At 23.6% G+C, this 21,391-nt stretch overlaps 3 protein-coding genes across 3 annotated transcripts in view; 2 read left to right on the plus strand and 1 right to left on the minus strand.

Moving 5' to 3' along the window:
- The window catches only part of LOC122510224 (larval cuticle protein F1-like), a 71,560-nt gene that overhangs the window by 8,284 nt on the left and 41,885 nt on the right, over positions 1 to 21,391 (minus strand). The gene's annotated exons all lie outside the window — the stretch shown is intronic.
- On the plus strand, positions 699 to 4,391 carry LOC122510226 (proline-rich protein 4-like). The gene is made up of 3 exons (XM_043624704.1): positions 699 to 757; positions 1,148 to 1,358; positions 1,985 to 4,391. The coding sequence occupies exons 1-3, from the start codon at positions 743 to 745 to the stop codon at positions 2,407 to 2,409; spliced, it is 651 nt and encodes a 216-aa protein (XP_043480639.1). The 5' UTR covers positions 699 to 742; the 3' UTR covers positions 2,410 to 4,391.
- On the plus strand, positions 5,304 to 16,512 carry LOC122510221 (sensory neuron membrane protein 1-like). Its single transcript, XM_043624693.1, has 7 exons — positions 5,304 to 5,634; positions 10,548 to 10,705; positions 10,959 to 11,158; positions 11,220 to 11,425; positions 11,527 to 11,994; positions 15,594 to 15,820; positions 15,954 to 16,512. Exons 1-7 carry the CDS (start codon positions 5,527 to 5,529, stop codon positions 16,192 to 16,194), a joined length of 1,608 nt encoding a protein of 535 aa, XP_043480628.1. The 5' UTR covers positions 5,304 to 5,526; the 3' UTR covers positions 16,195 to 16,512.

The following is a 21,391-nucleotide window of genomic DNA, read 5'->3' on the forward strand; positions in this document are numbered from 1 at the left end:
TATTAAAAACCTGGAAAAATTCCGTTTTTTAACCTGGAAAAGTCGGAATTGGAAAAGAGCAAAATCATGGCAACCCTGTATATAATTAAATAATACTTATGGCAAAGAAAAATTATAGTAAAATTTCAATTTTGTTTTTCAAAATGAAAAATATTAATTCACCCAATTAAATTATTAATGAGCATATAATTTAATAGCGACAATTTTTCACGTGCCACTTTCGATACCAAACGTGCTCGAGCAATTGCATTACGAGAATTTTAATTACAACCTGTTTTCAAGGCATCTCTAGGTCATTATAAAATTTTCGGTAAAGTGCCAAGCCAAGTTCAATGCTTTATTCTCTTACATATATAAGGAAAAACATAAACTATACATCTATAAATTTATATAATTTTTTTAATGAAACTAATTTTGAACCGATTTGTTTTTAACACAAAGAGAAGGTGTGATTTTTGAAAAATAAACTACATGCGCGTAAATATTAAAAAAATAATTTATAAAAATATTTTGTTTTGTAATTACAATTCCAAATAAGGCGATCGCGAGATATTGGGGAAAAACGGATATTTGGCTGACACCCAAAAGAATTAGAAACAGCGAAAGTTATATACAATATCGAATTGACAATCAATGAGGAGTTCTCCAAACTGATAGTCCTATAAATACATATAGGGGTCAGAAATTAGAGAGCAAACTCAGTTTTTCTTCAACCTCCATACTAACAGGAACTAATTATAAAATGAAGTTCATTTTGGTACATACTTAACGATTTTACAATTAAAGAAAAATTAAAAAGCAGACCTCGAGAAAGTGAATATTTGTGTCAATGGATTTTTATACAGAAAATCAACAAAAGTGTATTAGTGAACTTGAAAAGTGTTATTAATTCATTATAATTACTCGCATAGTTTGTGCGAAGAATAAAATTTTAAAATCGATTTCTCACATATTAGCTCCATTAATAAATAATCAAAACAATTCGAGTCGTTTTCTGAAAATTTAGAAGCGATTAAAACTATCAAAGATCTAACAATTAATTTAAAACTATTAATTTTATCTCGATTTTATAGTTTTAAATTTATTATAATTTAATGAAAAAATTTCGACAGCAGTGGATTCAACTTTTTTGTTCTATTTTTTGCAGACAGTGACACTGATTGCTGCTACATCGGCAGTGATAGTTGAGAAAAGGGAGAAGAGTCGTTCGATTTATTCGAAGAAACATGGAAAAAGAGGAGCTTTCGGCGTTGAGTATGGGTACCCTTTGCAGGAACCGGCGCAAATTTACGAGAAACCAAATCCGCCGGTTGCTCACGGATACGACTATGCTCATCCAGTGCATGTTCAACCAGTCGGTTAGTTTTCCTGACAACAATTTTCGGTTTGATAAAAAATAACTGTGTTTTCATAACCAATACGAAGTAATCCCTAACAGTAATGGATATTCTAGGATACTCTGAAATCCGAATCTGGAAATTAGGATATTCCTCAGTCGGAAGGATCTTTTGGGAATATCCTAATTTTTTCGGACTAATGGTTATCTACATCGATACACACTGTTAAAAATTGGATTTCAACTTTACGCCAAAAAGATTGAATCCCTGTTTCAATTCCACAAAGTGTAAATGCTTCCATTTCATTGGTTCAGAGTTTCTAGTCAATCAAATCAATTGATAGTATTCACACTTTTTGAGATTGAAACAATATAATTCTCAATCTTTAGATGTAAAGTTGTAGTCTGATTTTTAACTAAATAGACTGTTAAAAATCGGAGTCGAACTTTACACCAAATGGATTGAAATGATATTTCACAACATTCACACTTTGTTAGATTAAAACCAGATCTTTGCTAGATTTTTTTGGTGTAAAGTTTCAGTCCGATTTTCAACAGCATAGCCTAAAAATCCGGATATACTATCAGAAATTACATTAACAATAAATTATCAAAATTAAGAGATTAATTTTCAAATTCCCTCGACAGGAGTGCCAGTAAATCATCCAGTGGTGGTTCCTGAACCAATTCCACAACCGATTCCAGAACCACAACCAGTGGCTGTGCCTCATCCTGTGCCAGTGATTCACACCGTCGTGAAACACGTACCAGTACCGGTTGCCGTTCCAAAACCCTATCCAGTGCATATCGAAAAAATCGTTCACGTACCAGTCGAAAAAATCGTTCATGTACCAGTCGAAAAAATCGTTCATGTACCAATTGAAAAAACTGTTCATGTAGATAGGCCGGTTCCAGTCGCTGTTCCTAAACCCTATCCAGTTCCAGTTGAAAAGTACGTTCACGTCGACAGACCGTATCCAGTGCATGTGGCTGTGCCAGTACATGTACCGAAACCCTATCCCGTCCCAGTAGCCATTCACACTCAATATAAACCATTATATGGTGGATGGTAATTAGTACAATCTTTTCTACTTTAATGTTTTTTAAGCAATCTTAATTCGTGAATTTTTGCGGTTCGAAGCAAGATTAAATAAAACGGTTTTTCTAAGGGTATCAAATTTAGACAAAATACGAATCAAAATTGTTGCGATGCAACAATGATTCGTATTTTGTCTAAATTTGATTGAATTCTTGCATTGCGACAATTTTGATTCGTTTTTTGTCTCAATTTAATTGAATTGTTGCATCGCAATAATTTTGATCCATTTTTTGTCTCAATTTGACATCCGTAGAAAAACTATTATGATCGATATGATAATTGTCCGAACTAATTCAGATAGGACCTTGGTTCGGATAGTAGAAATTGCAATTATTTTCATTCACATTTATGGAGAAATGATTGTTTTTAAACTACTTTACTTAAATGGGCATTTCCCATTCTGCTACAATACCGAGCATCTACAAATTCATTAAGGGCATAGTATTGCATAGCAAATTGCCTGGCAAATTGCATAAAAAGTAGCCGTTCGGTATTGCAGCAGCTCACTGCAAAAATAGGTTTTTTTAAAGTAGGTATCTTACTGATTTTTAAGATGCTTTATACGTTTTAGCAGTTTTAGATATTTAGCGACATAAGATTTTTGTGAATCGTAAGATGCGACGATTTGTCTTCTTTTTGGGTAATTTAAATTAAAAATCAGATGATGGTCAATAAAATTACTTTACTTTTTCTATTGATTTCTATCAATAGATGTAAAAAATCGAAAGATTGCAGAAGATGACGAACAAGTTTGGATAGTACAAATTCGGATGAAATGATTTACAGTTCGCGGAAGAGTGTTTCGGTTTAATCGAGAGGTTCAAAAGTTGATTGTAAAAATTTGAGTGTTAAACTTTGATTCACATATATCGCACCTTTAGTGATAATATTGTTTTTATATGTACATGCTTTAAAAGTTGTAGCACCTTCGCATTGATTTAATTCTCGGTAGTCCTTGTTGAATACTTGATAATATAATTCCTTAAATTGCACATACATAGCATTGACAATGAGAGAACGATTCACGCGATATTTACCAAAGATGACTCAATTGAAAGTGCTATTCAGTTTGTAAAAATTCGTCATCAATTTCCCCAAAAACTTTTCTTTATAATTTTCACTTTTGGCAAATGTCAAATTCTCCATTAGAAGAGAATTCTAATTTAGAAGAAGAAATTTAATTTAGAAGAATTAAGTTTAATTAGCGAGCGAATACAGATCTATTTTTTAAATTAAAAATAACTGTTTGTTATTAAATTGATATGTATTATTACGAATAATAAAAGAAACGAACTTTGAACATGAGGAACAAAAAAAATGTCATTCATTAATCTTTAATTACGTATGAAAAAACTTGTTAAAAGTAAAATCTACACTATATCGGCGAGAAATATTTAATAAAGTGGATAAAAGTTGTGACAACTAATTGGTACTTTGTAAAGTCTATCTATCTATAAACTATACAAACCAATGGGACATGAAAGCGTGTCTTAAAAAAAAAACTGTGGTCGTGGGAAAGAAAATTACTTTATACATGTGTTCATGGAAGAAAGAAAAGAACAGAGGAAAGGTCAAATAGCGTTGCGGTGTTATAAATTTTTAAATAATTAGAGTCTTTACTAGCGAAGGCTCTCTCTCCTTCCTTGTGACATCATATAAACTTGAAAAATAAAACAGTACCCCTTCAATCCTAAACGCAATCATGAATGGAACACGACTTCAAGATCTATAGAATCTCATTACTAATGGATACCTCTTTTATACCACCTTCACACTCAACGGCAGGTGTTGCTCTTGACACTAGGCGCTATATATTTATTTATTTGTCAATATTCGCACTGTACTATAAGAAATGCCACTGTATTATGTTTGTGTGTAACATTTTAATCCGGAAAAAAGTTTTTTTTACATTTATTTTTAACTCTTTGATTTGCAAAAAAACTTTATGTTGTTAAACAAACAGGGTCTATTTTTGGTTCATTTATTGTTCTTTTGTACGGAACTAATTGTTCTTTTCTTGAACTTACTGTTCTTTTCTTGAATTAATTGTTTTTTTGTGGAACTAATTGTTCTTTTCTTGAATTAATTGTTCTTTTCTTGAACTAATTGTACTTTTAATTAAAGTAAGTCAATTTATCGTCAATAGTAAGTATTCAGTAAGTCAATATACCTAGTACTAAATATACCGAATGGTAATTAATATCAAAGATGGAAGAAAGAAAAAATTTCCGAAAGAAATTAAATTCGGAAAGATTGTTAACTTCTTCCACCTTTAATTGTACTTTTCTTAAACTAATTATTCTTTTCTTGAACTAATTGTTCTTTAAAAAAAAAAAAAAAAAATATCTCAATTTAATGCAAAATTATAATAGCACGTGCATTTTGAAATGAAACAAAAAAAAAACTTTTAATACAAAGTCATTGGATTGGAAAAGGGAGGCGTAAATCTTAAAAAAATGAAATGAAATTATTGTCATTTAATGAATTGTTATATTGTAATCTCGTGATACAACAATCATTTTTGAAATATTATTATATATTTTATAATTGGTAATAAAATAGTATTGTCAACTGCGCAACTCGACAATTTCATATGCCAATGAGATTTTACAGGTATATCCTGAGGAGTCAGGGGGAAGTGTATTAGTGTAATGTAACAACAAATTATTATCGTCAGTCACTTGTCATTCCCGTAAGAAGCACTAATATCATACAAAAAAGAAAATGACTTTTCAGAACTGTGAATATGTAGAAGAGTTTTTATTTAACAATAAGGAAAATTTTTAATTCCTTTAAAAATTCGGCAAATTTATTAAAAAACAAAAAAAAAGTTTTATTTTTTTATAAATAAAAAAAATGCCACTCGGCCCTAAATAAGAAATTAAAAATTAATTTTTTTTTCTCTCGAAAGTTTGCCGAGAAATATTTATTTCTTCGAAAGAGTGTTTAAATTTTTGTGTAAAGAAAGTTGAAAAAAAAATTTTTTTAAACGAACTCGAAAGTTTTATAGTTTACTGTTTTAAAAAAGAAAGTTAGGTGAATTGAAGCAAGTTTATTCTTTTTTTGTCACAACCAATTTGCCATTAAAAAAATGCAGCTTCCAATGAAACTTGGGATTGCTGGAGGGGTGATGTTCTCTCTTTCAGTTTTCTTCTTTATGATTGCATTTCCGAAAATTTTAAAATCAGTTATTCACAAGGTGAGATGAATTTTATTGAAGAATTTAATTGCACTAAAAATTAGTTGTTAATAGCATTTAAATTTAAATTTACAAGAATTAAAAATTTTTAATTTTAAATATACTCATGTAAATTGAAATAAAAATTCAGTGTTTATCAAATTCAAACAAAGGATTATTATCAGAAGTAAAACGATATGTATGCCACGAGAAAGATTATTAAATTAATTAATTAAATTATAATTATAAATTAAATTAATTATTTAATTATAATTATAAATTAATTAATTAATTAATTAATTAAAATTGATAAATTATCAGCTAACTTACAGTAATATTAAAGAGACTGTTGAACTTGACAAACACAATATAAAGTAAATCCTTGAGAGTTTGTATTTTTTTATGCGAATGATGAAATTATACCGTTAAGAAGAAGTCTCAATTATAAGAATAGTCCATGTAACATTTCATTACGATATATGTGCACATTATATAATCGAAATAATTTTTTAAGCAAAAAAAAAAAGAAACGTTTATGTTTTACGAAAAAATAATTTTTATATTATTTGAAACAGTAATATCATTCTTATTTTAATTGCAATGCTTAATATAGTGATTATTAATTAATTGTAGCAATTTTCGTTATAACGTGAAATTATACCTTGACAGATTTTTTTTAGTACTTTGTAGATGAGTTTTAAATTTATTAGACAGTAAATATATGGATTTTTTAACGTCATTGTGTTTTTAACTCGTAGTTTGTTGTAATTCAGATTTAAAAAATTTTTTTCAAACGTTAATCTTGATTCCAATCTATAGACAAATTTTTCCACCCATCTAATAGCGATTTTAATATTACTGCACAATATTTTGCCTATACTTAAATAAATATTTAATATTCTTTTTTATATTTATTTTATATTTATTTTATATTATATTTATTTTTTATTATTTTTTTTTACTTTTTTTTTAATTTTTTTAATTTTTTAAATTGCAAAAAAACTGAATAATCATCAAAGTTTTTCGCAACTTGTCATAACCTCATCATATTTTCTTTTATGTATTTTTATTTAAAATATAAAACATTTGCAATGAAATAATAAATACTTTATAATTTATCAATAGTGTCTAATTATAAATTGTGTTTAGATTTTATTGTACCTAATTTAAAAAAAAAATTTTATTGCAAAATAAAAACTGTATAATACAAAATATGTAAAAATACATTTCGGTTGTTTTAGAGGAACAAGTTATATATATTATAAGAATATTATACTATTCTTCAAAATTATTTTCATTACTTCAATTCAATTATTATTTTCAAAAATTTTTAACTACAATTTTACTTTATATCAATTATTTTTAATAATTTTCGAAAAAGTTCTTTGGCAATTTTCAAATCCATTTGTTTACAATATTCAATTTCACGAAATTTCAATTATTCCTAAATTCTTTAAATGCATAAATTAGAAAATAAAACCTTCAAATAATATAAGAGAAAATTCAATTAAACTTTTTCGAAAAAATTAATTTCAAAATTCAATTATTTCTAAAAATCCACGCTATATTGCTTTTAATATTCAATTATAATCTAAAATTTTAACTGAAATTCATTTTCATGAAATGAAAATCAATTTTTATTACACGGAGAGAAGGGCGTAGTAGATTCTACTGACATGGCAGTTAAATCTACTAAACAGAATCGTTAGGTTTGGACTGACGGTACAGACAGTGCCATCTACTGAACTGTTTAGTAAGATAGTAAGATACACTGAGCAAACAGTATATTCTACTAAACAGAGAGGTGTCGTAGTGTATTATACTAAACATACAGTTGGCGCCACTAACCGGTGCACTAAATGATTTACTAAACGCGTTCTGTCACATTTACTGCAACTCTTCTCTCCGTGTAGAAAATTCTACAAGAATTTAATTATTTAAATGCAAAAGTAAATAATTTATTGAATAATTGAATGTTTCTCAAAATTCAATCCTCATAAAGAATTTTATTAAAAAATTAATAAATAATTGAATTCTTTTGTCGAATTTTATTAAAACTTGCATGAACATATTTACTTTTTCCAAGGAATTCAATTATAATTGTATGAAAAATAATTGAAACGCTACGATCAGTTTTATTATTAGTAAAAATAATTGAATCCTTAAGAAGAATTTTATTACTCTTGAAAATAATTGAATTTCTGCAATAATTTGTAACTTTTCTAAAATTAAATTTTTTTCTAGTTTTTTAAATAAAATTCTTCAATAAATCCATTATTTTAAATAATTTTTAAAAAAGTTCTTTGAGAATTTTCAAATTCATTCGTTTACAATTCAATTTTACGAAATTTCAATTATTCGGAAATTCTGCAATTAAATATATATTGAAAAATAAAAACTTGAAATAATTTCAATAAAAATCCTATTAAATTTGTAAAAAGAATTAATTCTACAGAATTGTTTGTGAAAAATATGAAAAATTAAGAATTTCAATGATTTTAATTTGAAACTTTTACAAAATTTAATTATTTCTAAAAAATCACGTTATAATGCTTTTAATATTTAATTATAATCTAAAATTTTAACTGAAATTCATTTTTAAAACCATTTTTATTAGTAAATTCTACGAGAATTCAATTATTTAATTACAAAAATAAATAATTTATTAATTTCATGTTTCTTGAAATTAAATTCTCATAAAAAATGTAATCAACATATTTTTTAAATCATTAAATTCTTTGGACGAATTTTAATAAAATTTTTAATAATAATTACATTTTTCGAGGAATTCGATTAAAATTGCATTAAAAATAATTGAAATTATGCAATGAGTTTTATTATTTATGAAAATAATTGAATTCCTTTAAAAATTTTTATTATTTATGCAAATAATTGAATCCCTGTAAAAATGTTATTATTTATGAAAATAATTGAATTATTGCGAAGAAATTTATAAAAAAATTTGTAAATAATTGAATTCTTGTAAAAAATTTTATTATTTATGAAAATAATTGAATGTTTGCGTAGAATTTTATTCAAATTCATGAAAATAATTGCGAAGAATTTTATTAATTTTGAAAATAATTGAATTCTTGAGTTAAATATTGTTATTTATGAACGAAAATAATTGAATTTTACAATGAATTTTATAAAAAATTCCTGAATATAATTGAATTTCGGCTACGAATTTTGCTATTTATAAAAATAATTGAAATTTTGAAGACAATTTTCCTCGATTTTTTAAAAATAATTAAATTTCTGCGAAGAAATTTATAAAACAATTTGTAAATAATTGAATTCCTGTACAAAATTTTATTATCTATGAAAATAATTGAATGTTTGCGTAGAATTTTATTCAAATTTTTTTTAATAATGAAATTCTTTTGGAAAATTTTATTGAAATAGTAGATATTGAAAATCATTGAATTTTAGAAAACTTTTGAAAATAATTGAAATTTTGACAAGAATTTGATTAAAATTTTGTAAAACAATTGAATATCAGAGAAGAATTTTATTATTTATAAAGAGATTTGAAATTTTGACGAGAATTTTTAAAAATTTTTGAACGCAATTGAATTTAGTAACTATGTTACTAAGTTAGTTAGTAAGTTAGTAACTAAGTTAGTAACTTACTATTCTCCCTGGTGAAGTTAAATTCGTTGAATTTTTACAAATCGTTGACTTTGGTGTTTTATTTAAAGTAAAATTTCATTCATAGTTAAAAATAATACCAAAATAGATTATTTTAATCCTGGAGGTATTAAATTGTTGCAGATTATTTTAATCCATTCTGGTGCGTTATTTTAACACCTCACGTTTTACTGTGCTAAAATTTATTTGTAATAAACAAAAATTTAAATACCGATTCAGATAAAAATTAAACTTATATAATTTAAACACATCTGTAAAAATTTAGTAAATAACAATAATTTGATTAAATATTGTGTAAATACGTTTCTTTTAATCATCATATCGGTATTTATGTGACAAAGTTTAGTAAATAGCAAAATTAAGAAAAAATTGCAATTTCCGAGTTAAGTTCCATTAAAAGTTGGTAAAAATCAATAATAATTTGTTTAAAAATTGTTTAAATAATAATTTTCTTTTCAAACTGCATCGGTATTTATATAAAGTTTAATGATAATTTACATAATTAAGAAACAAAACTGCTAGTGTAAAAAGTTAGTAAAAAAACAGTAATAATTTATTTAAGCAAATAATAGTTCTAACTATTTTCATTAAATATTTTATTTCATATATCGATTCAATACTAAGTATAAGGATGAAAAAAGGTGAAATATAGTGAAAACCGTTCTAGTGAAAACTTGATTTGGAAATGTTATAAATTTTGCAATAATTGTTTAAGTTAAAAAGTTCATTAGTAAACTTCATTATTTGATAATATGAGATATTAAACTTTGAGGAATTTTAGTCCTTTTTGCAATATACAAATAGAAAAATGTTTCAACTACCCAGAGTAGCCCGTGCTCTGTAAAGAATTAATTAAAAATAACTAATTAGACAATAAAAAGTCAGTTACTAATTCAAATGTAGTAAAATTCTACTATAGTATTTAATAATAATTTAATAATACAAATTATTAGTTAAACTTACTTTTAGGTTAAAATAATTTTAGGACAAAATAATTACAATTTTTGATAACTAATTATCTATCTTATCTTATCTTATCTTCAAGTACATACCATTGTTTATTTACTAATAATTAGTAATTTTCTAAGTTCTTTTTTTAATTTTCTAATTAGTCATTTTTTTACGAATTGTTGAAGTAAAAAGTCTAATTTGACTAATAATTAGTTATTTTTAATTAATTCAAATTTCGAGAGTGGTAGTCTGCAAAAAAGTTCTTGCTTAGCAGAAAATTTAAGATTATGATGAACTTAACAAACTCAAATTTTTTCTTTTTTTTATAACAGAAAAGTTCTTTGTACCCTGGAAGTGAAATCCGTGAATTGTGGTCGGATTTACCAATTCCCATAGATTTTAAAATTTACATGTTTAACATAACAAATGCTGAAGATATTGAAAAGGGTGCATATCCACATGTTAAGGAAGTTGGTCCATTCTTCTATGAGTGAGTCTTACAAGCACGAAAATTAATTATTGTGGCTAAAGTATGGAAACCCTTAAATATTTCTAAAATCCTGTATTTTGGAACAAAAGTTGGGCTTAAAGAATTAATTGATTTTACTGTCCAACAAGTTTTGTTTGAAAAAATTTTGCTCAAAAATGACAGATTTTTGGAAATATTTAAGAGGTTCCATTCTTTAGCCCCGTGCGGAAGAAAGTGAATAGTAATAATTTTGTTTGAATGTTTTAAATTTCAGCGAATGGAAGAAGAAAGTAAACTTGATTGATCATGAAGAAGATGACACATTGGAGTACAACATGAAAAATTGGTGGGTCTTTAATCCGTCAAAGAGCAACGGATTGACTGGAGAGGAGGAAATAATTTTCCCACATGTACTTATTCTAGGAATGGTTATGGGAACCCTTAGAGAAAAACCAAGTGCCATTGGAATAGTTGGTGAGTTTGAGTTATGTAACAGTTTAGTGTTCAACTAATTTTTCCTAATTTTGTTTCTTAGGTAAGGCAATTAACAGCATTTTCCACAATCCAAAGTCGATATTTATTAAGGTTAAAGTAAAGGACCTTCTTTTCGACGGATTACCTATTGATTGCACGGTGACTGACTTTGCTGGCAGTGCTGTATGCAGTATTTTGAAGGAACAAGGTGAAGATGACTTGATAAAAGAAGGTGAAGGACGTTATAGATTTTCCTTTTTCGGTGCCGTAAGTATCAGAGAATTTAGCCATAAGAGAAAAAATTATACTGATTATACTGTTTAGCCATTAGGAAAAGCTGGTTTAAAAAATATCTCTTTTCTATTTAGAAAAATTACTCGACCTATAAGGAAAGTTTACGAGTTTATCGTGGAATAAAGAATCCAGATGATGTTGGAGTGGTTACGCATTATGGTGGAAAACCAGAGATGACAATTTGGAGAGGACCGGAGTGTAATAAATACGAGGGAACAGATTCAACCATTTTCCACTCCTATTTTTATGCAGATGAAGATTTGGTTTCGTTTGCTCCGGATCTTTGTCGAAGTTTGGGAATAGAATCTCAAGGCAAGAGCAAGTACGAGGGCATTAAAACGAATCGGTATGCTGGTGGTCTTGGTGATACGAGCTCTGATCCAAAACTTAAATGCTTCTGCGAAACAGATGACACTTGCCTTAAGCAAGGACTTTATGATTTAACAAGATGCGTTGGAGCTCCCATTGTTGCATCACTTCCTCATCTTTATGACGTTCACGAAATGTATCTCAAAAATGTCACTGGAATCAGTCCCAACAAGGTAGAAATTTTCACAATTTCTCTGAATAGAGTGGCGAAAGTAGAACTTTTCTCAACTGCTCTCAACTGCTCTGAATAGAGTGACGAAAGAAAATTTACCGTTGCAAAAGTAGAACTCTTCTCAACTACTCTGAACAAAATGGCAAAAGTAAATTTTAACGTCAAAAATAAAAAGAAATAGTATAACATCATATGATTTACTTTGGCTACGAGATGTTCAGAGGAGTTGAAAAAAGTTTTACTTTCGTCACGCTTTCTTATAACATGAACAGGAGGTTGCCACAAAAATTTCATTTTTTGACTCAAAAAAATGTTCTATTACATTTATTTACGAATTTCTTTAATTGTAAAATCAGGGTTGCCAAGCTTTTTTCTCTTTTCAAAATTCCCTGACTTTTCCAGGTTTTCCAGGTTAGAAAACGGAATTTTTCCAGGTTTTTAAACCGAAAATTATTCAAAAACATCAATAACTTCATTTTCAAATAAATATTTAATCATTATTTTATTTATAGAAATTAAGATATTTAAAAATTTGAAAATCAATAACTAAGAATATTATTATAAAACTTGCTACTTTGTTACTGTAACTTCTTCAAAAATTATTTTCATCATTACGATTATTCATTTCTAGAATTTTCAACTAAAATTCTTCAATTTTTTTTAATAATTTTTAAAAAAGTTCTTTGTGAATTATCAAATTCTTTTGTTTACAATTTAATTTTACGAAATTTCGATTATTCTAAAATTTCTCAATTAAATATATTAGAAATTAAAAACTTCAAATAATTAAAAAAAATTCCATTAAACTTATTGAAAAAAATTAATTCTATAAAATTCTTAATTAAAAGTATGAAAAGTTCAAATTTTCAAAGATTTTAATTTAAAATTCATTTTTAAATCAATATTTATTCGAAAATTCTACGAGAATTTAATGATTAAACTATAAAAATAAATATTTTATTAAACAATTGAATGTTTCTTAAAATTGAATTTTCATAAAGAATTTTATCAACAAATTTTTAAATAATTAAATTCTCTTGACAAATTTTAAAATAAAAATTTTCAAGAATAATTGCATTTTTCGAGAAATTTGATGAAAATTTCATTAAAAATAATTGAAATTCTGCCAAGAATTTTATTAAAAGTTTTGAAAATAATTTAATTTCAGAGAAAAATTTTATTATTTATAAAGATAATTGAAATTTTGACGAGAATTTTTGTAAATTTTTAAACATAATAATTGGATTTTTGCGAAGAATTTTATTAAAATTGAATTGTTACGCAAAGAATTGCATCAGAATTTTTGAAAATAATTTTATTCTTTAAAGAAATTTAATTTAAAATCCATTGAAATTTGAAAATAATACTTGAATTCTAATAAATAATTTCTAGCAAAAGTTAATAAAATAATTAAATTTCTTTGATAAATTTGAATAAAATTCTTAAGAATAATAACTTTTTTCGAGGAATTCTCATAAAATTGTATATTAAAAATAATTGAAATTCAGCATTGAGTTTTATTATTTATGAAAATAATTAAATGTTTGCGTAGAATTTTATTAAAAATATTTTAACTAATTGAATTCTTTTAGGAATTTTTTTTTATTAAAGTAGTAGATATTAAAAATAATTTAATTGAGGAAAGTTTTTGAAAATAATAAAAATTTTGCCAAGAATTTTATGAAAATTTTTGAAAATATTTGAATTTTTGAGAAGAATTTTACTACTTTTGAAAATAATTGAATTTCTGCACTCATTTGTAATTGCTTCAAAATTCAATTTGTTTTAGTATTTTTAACTAAAATTTTTCTTTAAATCAATTATATTTAATAATTTCTGAAAAAGTTATTTTTTTAATTTTTTAATCCGCATTTGTTTGTAATTCAATTTTACGTGAAATTTTGAATATTCGGAAATTCTTCAATTAATTATATTATTTTAATTATTATTATATTATTATATTATATATAATTAAATATACATTAGAAAATAAAAACTTCAAATAATTTAAAAAAAAAAATTTACTTGAATTTTTTCAAAAAAAATTTGTTTTACAGAATTGTTAGTTAAAAGTATGAAAAATTCATATTTTTAAAGATTTGTATTTGAAATCTTTTCAAAATTCAATTATTTCTATAAAAATGCATGCTATAATGCTTTTAATATTCAATTAAATTATCTAAAATTTTAACTGAAACTCATTTTCAAATCAATTTTTATTAAAAAATTCTGCGAGAATCCAATTATTTAAATACAAAAATTAATGATTTATTCAACAATTTAATTAAAATTTTACTGAAATTTATTATATTTAAGAATTTAATAACAATTTTCGAAAATAAGTTGAAAAAACCGGAAAAACTTTTTAAAGAATTTTATAAAAATTTTTTAAAATAATTTGAATTACTGAGAAGAACTTTTAAATAATAATTTATGAAAATAATTGAATTCATGCGAAGAATTTTATTAAATATTGATTAAATAATTGGAATTTCGCCAAAAATTTTATTAAAACTTTTGACAATAATTTAATTCTTGAGAAGAATTTCGCTGTCTATTTAGAAAAATAATTTAATTCTTGACGAGAATTTAAAAAAAATTTTGAAAATAAATAATTTAATTTCTCCAAATTATTTTATTACTTTTCAAAAGAATTGAATTCTTGTTATGAATTTTAATATTTATCAAAATAATTGGATTTTGAAAAATAATTTCTTTATAAAATTCCTTAAAATAATTAGGAAAACTTATGGGATAAATTTACTTTGTTTATCAAGATAATTGAATTCTTTTGCAGAATTACTTAAAAATTTTTGAAAATAATTGATTTTCTGCGACGAATTAAAAGTTATTTATGAAAATATTTGAATTGTTTCCACGAATTTTATTATTTCTTTGCATTAATTGAATGTTTCTTAAAATTCAATTCTTTCGTCAAGTTTTAGTAAAATTTTTTAAGAATAATTGCATTTTTCGAGGAATTTATTTAAAATTGTATTAAAAAGTTTTCAAATTCTGCGATGAAAATAAATGAATTCCTAAATAACGAAATTTAATTATTTATAAAAATAATTTATAATGTTTTAGTATAGAATTGGATTAAAAATTTGTTTGAATAATTAAATCCTTTGATAAATTTAATGAAAATATATTAAAAATTATTGAATAGCGAAAAATTTTTGAAGATAATTGAAATTTTGCCAATTTTTATTTAAATTTTTTAAAATTGAAATTTTGCCAATTTTTATTTAAATTTTCGAAAATTGAAATTTTGCAAAGAGTTTTGTTTTAAATTTTGAAAATTGAAATTTTGCAAAGAGTTTTGTTTCAAATTTTGAAAACTGGAATTTTTCAAAGATTTTTGTTTCAAATTTTGAAAGTAATTAAAGTTTTGGCGAAAAAATTTTTCTATTTGTAAAGATAATTGAATTTCTTCAAACAATTCTATTACTTTTAAAAATAATTAAATTCTTGTAAAAAATATTGTCATTTATGAAAATAATTGAATTTTTGCAGAGAATTTTATTAAAATGCCTCAAAATAATTGAATATTCGGGAATAATTTTTTTTATTTATCGAGATAATTGCGTTAATTTTCAGAATGATCATGAACTCTTCGTGGACTTTGAACCAATCACTGGCACACCAGTGTCTGGAAGAAAACGACTTCAATTCAACATGTTCATTCAACCAGTGGATAAAATCAAATTAATGAAAAACTTTCCCTATTCTTTGCTACCACTTATGTGGGTTGAAGAAGGTCTCGCTCTCGAAGGAGATTTCCTCAAGCAATTCAAAGCCGTTTTTCGAGTTTTCAAAATCATCGCGTAAGAATTATTTATTTAAAACAATTTAATTAATTTTCTCCCTCTGCTGTTACTAACAGATGATTATTATCATCAGCAGACTTATTATATTAAAAGTTAAAAAATATTAATTATCCTTTTTCTCAATTTTCAGGGCTATCAAATGGATTTTATTCTTTGCCGGATTAGGATTGGGTGGAACAGCAGGGTACTTGCAATATAAACAAAAAAAGGCAAATTCCATGGAAGTTACAAAAGTGACAAAAAGTGCAGGCAGTAAAGGCAGCACTACGGTATCTGCGCTTGGTGGCGAAGGGGGGGAGGAGAAAAAACAATGGCCCCTTAATGTTCAAACACTTCAATCAGTGAATTCTCCACCAAATGTGGAAAGATAAATTTTTTTTCTTTTTTCAAGAAAAAAATTAAACAAAACTTTTTAATTTTTTTTTTTTTAAATTGCGTTACAAATTTCTCTTTATAGAGAAAATGTCAAAAGTTCCTCATGAAAATTTATATTATTTAGCCTAATTTCTTTTTAAACTATACCCATGAGAAATATTTTAACTATACCGCATTTTTGCCATTTGCGTATAAATTATTTTTATTTATCAATTAAAATACTTTGACAAATTTATTTATTTTGTCAAAGTATTTTTCATATTTAAAACAAAAAATTATTATTTTCTTCAAAAAAAAAGGAGAGTAATAATTTATACCTCCCGTTAATAGAAAAAACTAAAAAAAAAAAAGGAAAATGAAGTAATATTTTTATTAACTTAATTATGATTTTAAATAATTATTTTTTTTTTATTTTAAATTCTTATTGAGAAAAAAGGACTTTTCACTTCATTATTTTTTTTAACTTCAGAAATCATAGTCAAATCTAAATTATTATATTTTATTTTAGTCTTTAAATTTATGTTCTAATTATTTACTTTTATTATTGATTATTTGAGTTAATAATTTTTACTTTTTTTTACTTTTAATAACTAACTTTTGTTTTCTCTTAAAACTGTGTACATATGCAAATTATATATTAGTTTTTAAAAAAATTATATAATTTGTAATTAAAAGTATTAACAAATTTAATGATTATTGTTAAGCAAAAAAAAAATTTACAATCTCAGAAATTTGTCAGATAATCTTTAATTTATCGTCTTCTATCAAAAGGGATTCCACGAAATCTTTTTTTTTCTAATACTTTTTTCTTTTCATCAAAAGATATATTAAATAAAATATCATTTGCAATTTCTACATTAAATAGAATTATGGAGTGTCCTTTAATAATTTTTAATAAAATCAATTTATGATTTTAATTATAGTCAAGAATTTAAAATTATATATTGGTTAATAGTGGTCGAATAAATTTTTTTGAATTTTAATAAAAAATCAGCTGCCGCACATTTTTATAATAATCTCAACACAATTTTCCAGAATTATATTCACTATATAATATAAATAATATATTTATTTTTAGTAAAACCATAACATTAATCTCTGCCATGTAATTTTATTTTACTTATATAATTATTAGATTAAAATTTAAATTCATTGCAAAAAATTACTCTTTCAAATTGTTTAAAATTTCAATTTTAAATTTTAATTGTATAAATAATATTCTTAATTCAAAGAATTTTTACAAAAAAATTTAAAAAGACTTAGAAATTAAAAACATTTTAAAAATTATTTTTTTCGGATTACTATCTTGATTTTGAAATTTAAAAATTCCTTTCTTTAATCAGTTAATGAAATGTCATAAAAAATATAAAGAAATATTTACAAGGAAAGTTTATTTTAGAGATTTTATTACAAAAATTTTATTCTACTCTTATTCACTTACAAAATGTTTTATTTAATTTTTATTTATCTTGAGCTTTTTTATTTAATTATTAAAAATCAAAAATATTATTTTAATTCAGTAGTGAAAGGTCCATGTCATTAGCGTCGACGCTCAGCGTTCAACAAACTTTTGTTCCCCAAAAATTAATGAAACAATTTCTTTAATTTTTCAGGTGAAAAAAGTGCCTTAAACTTAATTTTAACCCTCGAGTGAATAAAAGAAGTAAAATTAGTGACAATTTGTAAAAACTCTCTAAAAATCCCAAGAAAATAGTTTTCGATTTTGAGCGTCGACGCTAATTTCAGGAACATTTAGTGAAGCTAAACATATATGAATGTTAAAAATGCATTATTATTATTATTATTATTATTATTATTATTATTATTAAATAGTTTATTTAATATAACATCGGGAATAAAATTTTTTACTCATACAGCGAAATGTATTAAATTTAAAAAAAAATAAATCTTGTTCTCTTAAAAATAAAAAATTTTCATTTAAATTCTGCATTCATTTGAGTTTAATCGATAAAAAATTCGATTTGTTTTTAACTGAATCATGTTCTAAAAATAATTCTTTTTTGAATATATTATATAATGATTTTTGCAACTTCTATATTCATATATTAATAATAATTTTTCATGTACAATCTATGATATAACGAAACACTAATTATACGCTTTTTTTTTGTTAATAGATTTTTATTGAATAAATTAAATTAGTGAATAATGAGAGAAGAAAAAAAAATGTATGCGAATGTATATTGTATTGGAATAAAATTATACAATTGAGCTTAAATCTTTATTATTTAAATTATTATTATTATTATTTAAATTTATTATTTAAATTGTGAGTTTTGTTCGGCACTAACACTGTTAACTAAAAAGAATCAAATTGTAACAAATTGATATAAAAAATGTGGAATTAAGTACAAAATTGATATAAATTTTTGGTATCAATTTAATCCTTCATTTTTTTTACAGTTGCATTTGAGAATAATTTATGTTAAATGCATATCTTCACAACTGGTTTTCTAAGTACAGGGGTTTTACAAACTAGTAGCAACGAAAAAGAGGAAAAAGTTTTATTTAAAAAAATTTTCAAATAAAAATTCTTCTATCAGTGAGAAATAATTTATAATTAAAATTCAAGAACCGCATTTATAATCACGTACCAAGTATTGAGGATTCGATCATGACAGACAAAAGTAAATAAATTTCTTACTTGACGAACACAATATTGTACACGTGACAAACTAAGGAAGTCACATTTTTTAATCGGCTTTTAGTTTTGCATTTAGCTTTCAAAAATTGTATCTACATTGGAAAAATTTATTTGATTCAAATAAACAATTAAAAAAAATTACAATTACAATTACAATTACAATTACAATTACAATTAGTAAATAATTTTTATTCAAGTTCATTGTTACTCTTTAATTTTGAATTAGTAATAAAAATGTTTAGTAATTTTGAAATTAGTGTCTGATTTTTTGCTTTTAAATTAGTAAATTTTATTAATAAATTATTAAAAAAATAATTTAATTTTACTAATAAATTACTATTTATTGGTGAAATTAAATTCCTAATTATATATTAATAAAATTTACTAATTTAAAAGCAAAAAATCAGACACTAATTCCAATTATTATTAATTAAAAAATTTACTATAATTCAAAAGCAAAAAGTAGTGGAGGATTTTTCCTACATTGAAAAATTGTTTACAAATTTAAATTTAGAGAGTTTATTTACACTGAAATTAATGGTTAAAATGTTCATTTTATTTAAATAAAAATTATTTGATTGAAGTAAATATTTCTTTGATAAAAGACAAGTAATCGTTTATTTGAATAAAAATAAATGTTTCTTTCAGGTGTATTATAATTTCGTGTTCAAAAATATCTAAAGTATGTTTTTTTTTTTTTGAAGCTAAAATAATTTTTGAAACATTGTTATTATAGTCAGATAGAAATTAATTTTTTCGTTTTTCACCTTTCCATTTTAGAATTCAAGAAAATAGGTACAAGATAAAGAGTCAAAGTTCAAAAAGTATTTACCATTATATACCTTTATCTCTCGTCCGATGTCAAAAGAGCGATAAAAAGAACAAATATCAGATTCAGTGAAAGTAAGTAATATAGAAATTTTTTATTACACTATAATAAATCGTGTCATCACTTAAGTACACGGAGAGAAAATTATATTAAATTTTTTAAAAGTATTTCCCAATAAAATTTGTGGAAAAAATGTGACAAAGGGAAATTTTGATATAAAAATTACTAAACTTTAAAAAAAACTTATGTGATATTTAGTATAATTACTAGCAACAATTCGCGAGCAGCTGACTTCTCACTCGATTTTTTAAATGAAAGTAGCAATTTTAAAAATAATAGAACGTAAAAACTTTTAATTCAAATTTTTTTTCAGGGAAAAGTCAGGAATTTTTATTAAAAGTACTTAAAAAAATTAAATGTTTAGAATTCATAAGAAAATTCTGAATTTTTGAGTCTTTTTGGTTTGCCTCATAAACTATGAAAATGACACGAATTCTAATACAAAACCTTTATTTTTTTACTTTCTGACAAAAATTTCTTTTTAAACAACTCAAATCTTGAACAACTTTCATAAAATAAATAAATTATTTAATGAATAATTTTACTTAAATGTTACAAAATTAATTCAATATTGAAAAGAGTTGCGTTTACACTTTTCATAAATAAATGAACTTCAAACGGTTTCAATTTGAAATTTTATAAATTTTCAATATATTGAATGAATTTAATTAGAAATTTTAATGAACTTAGATTTTTGAAAAAGTTTTATATTTGTCAATATATTTAATTAATTATTAACAGTAATATTAATTTATAGAAGAATTTTAGTTGTTTAGTATCATGCATTTTAATTGTTTATTAGGGGTAGTTCAATTTAATGATTTTCAATATCTACTATTTTAATAAAATTTTCCAAAAGAATTCAATTATTTAAACAAAATTTTAATAAAATTCTAGAAAAACATTTAATTATTTTAAAAAATAAAAATTTTCACAGAAATTCAATTATTTTCAAAAATTTTAGTAAAATTATTGTCGAAATTTCATTTACCTTTTTAAATAATAACATTTTTCTCTAAAATTCAATTATTTTCAAAAAATTTCCTCAGTTCAATGATTTTTAATATCTAATATTTTAATAAAATTTTCCAAAAGAATTCAATTATTTAAAAGGAAGTTTAATAAAATTCTACGGAAACATTTAATTATTTCCACAAATAATTATCTAACTTCTTTTTAGGAATTTAATTATTTTCATAACTAATGAAACTCATTGCAGAAATTAAATTATTTTCAGAAGTAATAAAATTCTTTGCAATAATTCAATTATTTCCAAAATTTAAAAAAATCTATTAAAATTTCAATTATTTTTAAAATTAATAAACTTTTTCTCCGAAATTCAATTATTTTCAAATATTTTAATAAAATTACTGTCAAAAATTCAATTACTTTTTTTAAATAATGAAATTCTTTTCTAAAATTCAATTATTTTCAAAAATTTTAAATATTTTGGTTAAAATGTCAATTATCTTTACAAATAATAAAATTTTTCTCCAGAATTCAATTCTTTTCAAAAATTTGTATAAAGTTTTTGTCGAAATTTCAATTATTTTCAAAAATTTCACTCAATTTAATGAATTTTATTTTAAAATCTTTTATTTAAAAGAAATTTTAATAAAATTCTACGGAAACATTTAAT

The sequence above is a fragment of the Leptopilina heterotoma genome, unplaced genomic scaffold (assembly GCF_015476425.1).
Source record: "Leptopilina heterotoma isolate Lh14 unplaced genomic scaffold, ASM1547642v1 Lhet_68, whole genome shotgun sequence".
Lineage (NCBI taxonomy): Eukaryota > Metazoa > Arthropoda > Insecta > Hymenoptera > Figitidae > Leptopilina > Leptopilina heterotoma.

What these genes read in the sequence shown, in the direction of transcription:
- LOC122510226 (XM_043624704.1), top strand. An exon ending in AGTGCATGTTCAACCAGTCG is followed by an intron (nt 1,359 to 1,984) that starts GTTAGTTTTCCT and finishes TTCCCTCGACAG; the next exon opens with GAGTGCCAGTAAATCATCCA.
- LOC122510221 (XM_043624693.1), top strand. Translation starts at nt 5,527, where the DNA reads ATGCAGCTTCCAATGAAACTTGGGATTGCTGGAGGGGTGATGTTCTCT. An exon ending in GATTTTCCTTTTTCGGTGCC is followed by an intron (nt 11,426 to 11,526) that starts GTAAGTATCAGA and finishes TTTTCTATTTAG; the next exon opens with AAAAATTACTCGACCTATAA. An exon ending in CTGGAATCAGTCCCAACAAG is followed by an intron (nt 11,995 to 15,593) that starts GTAGAAATTTTC and finishes GTTAATTTTCAG; the next exon opens with AATGATCATGAACTCTTCGT.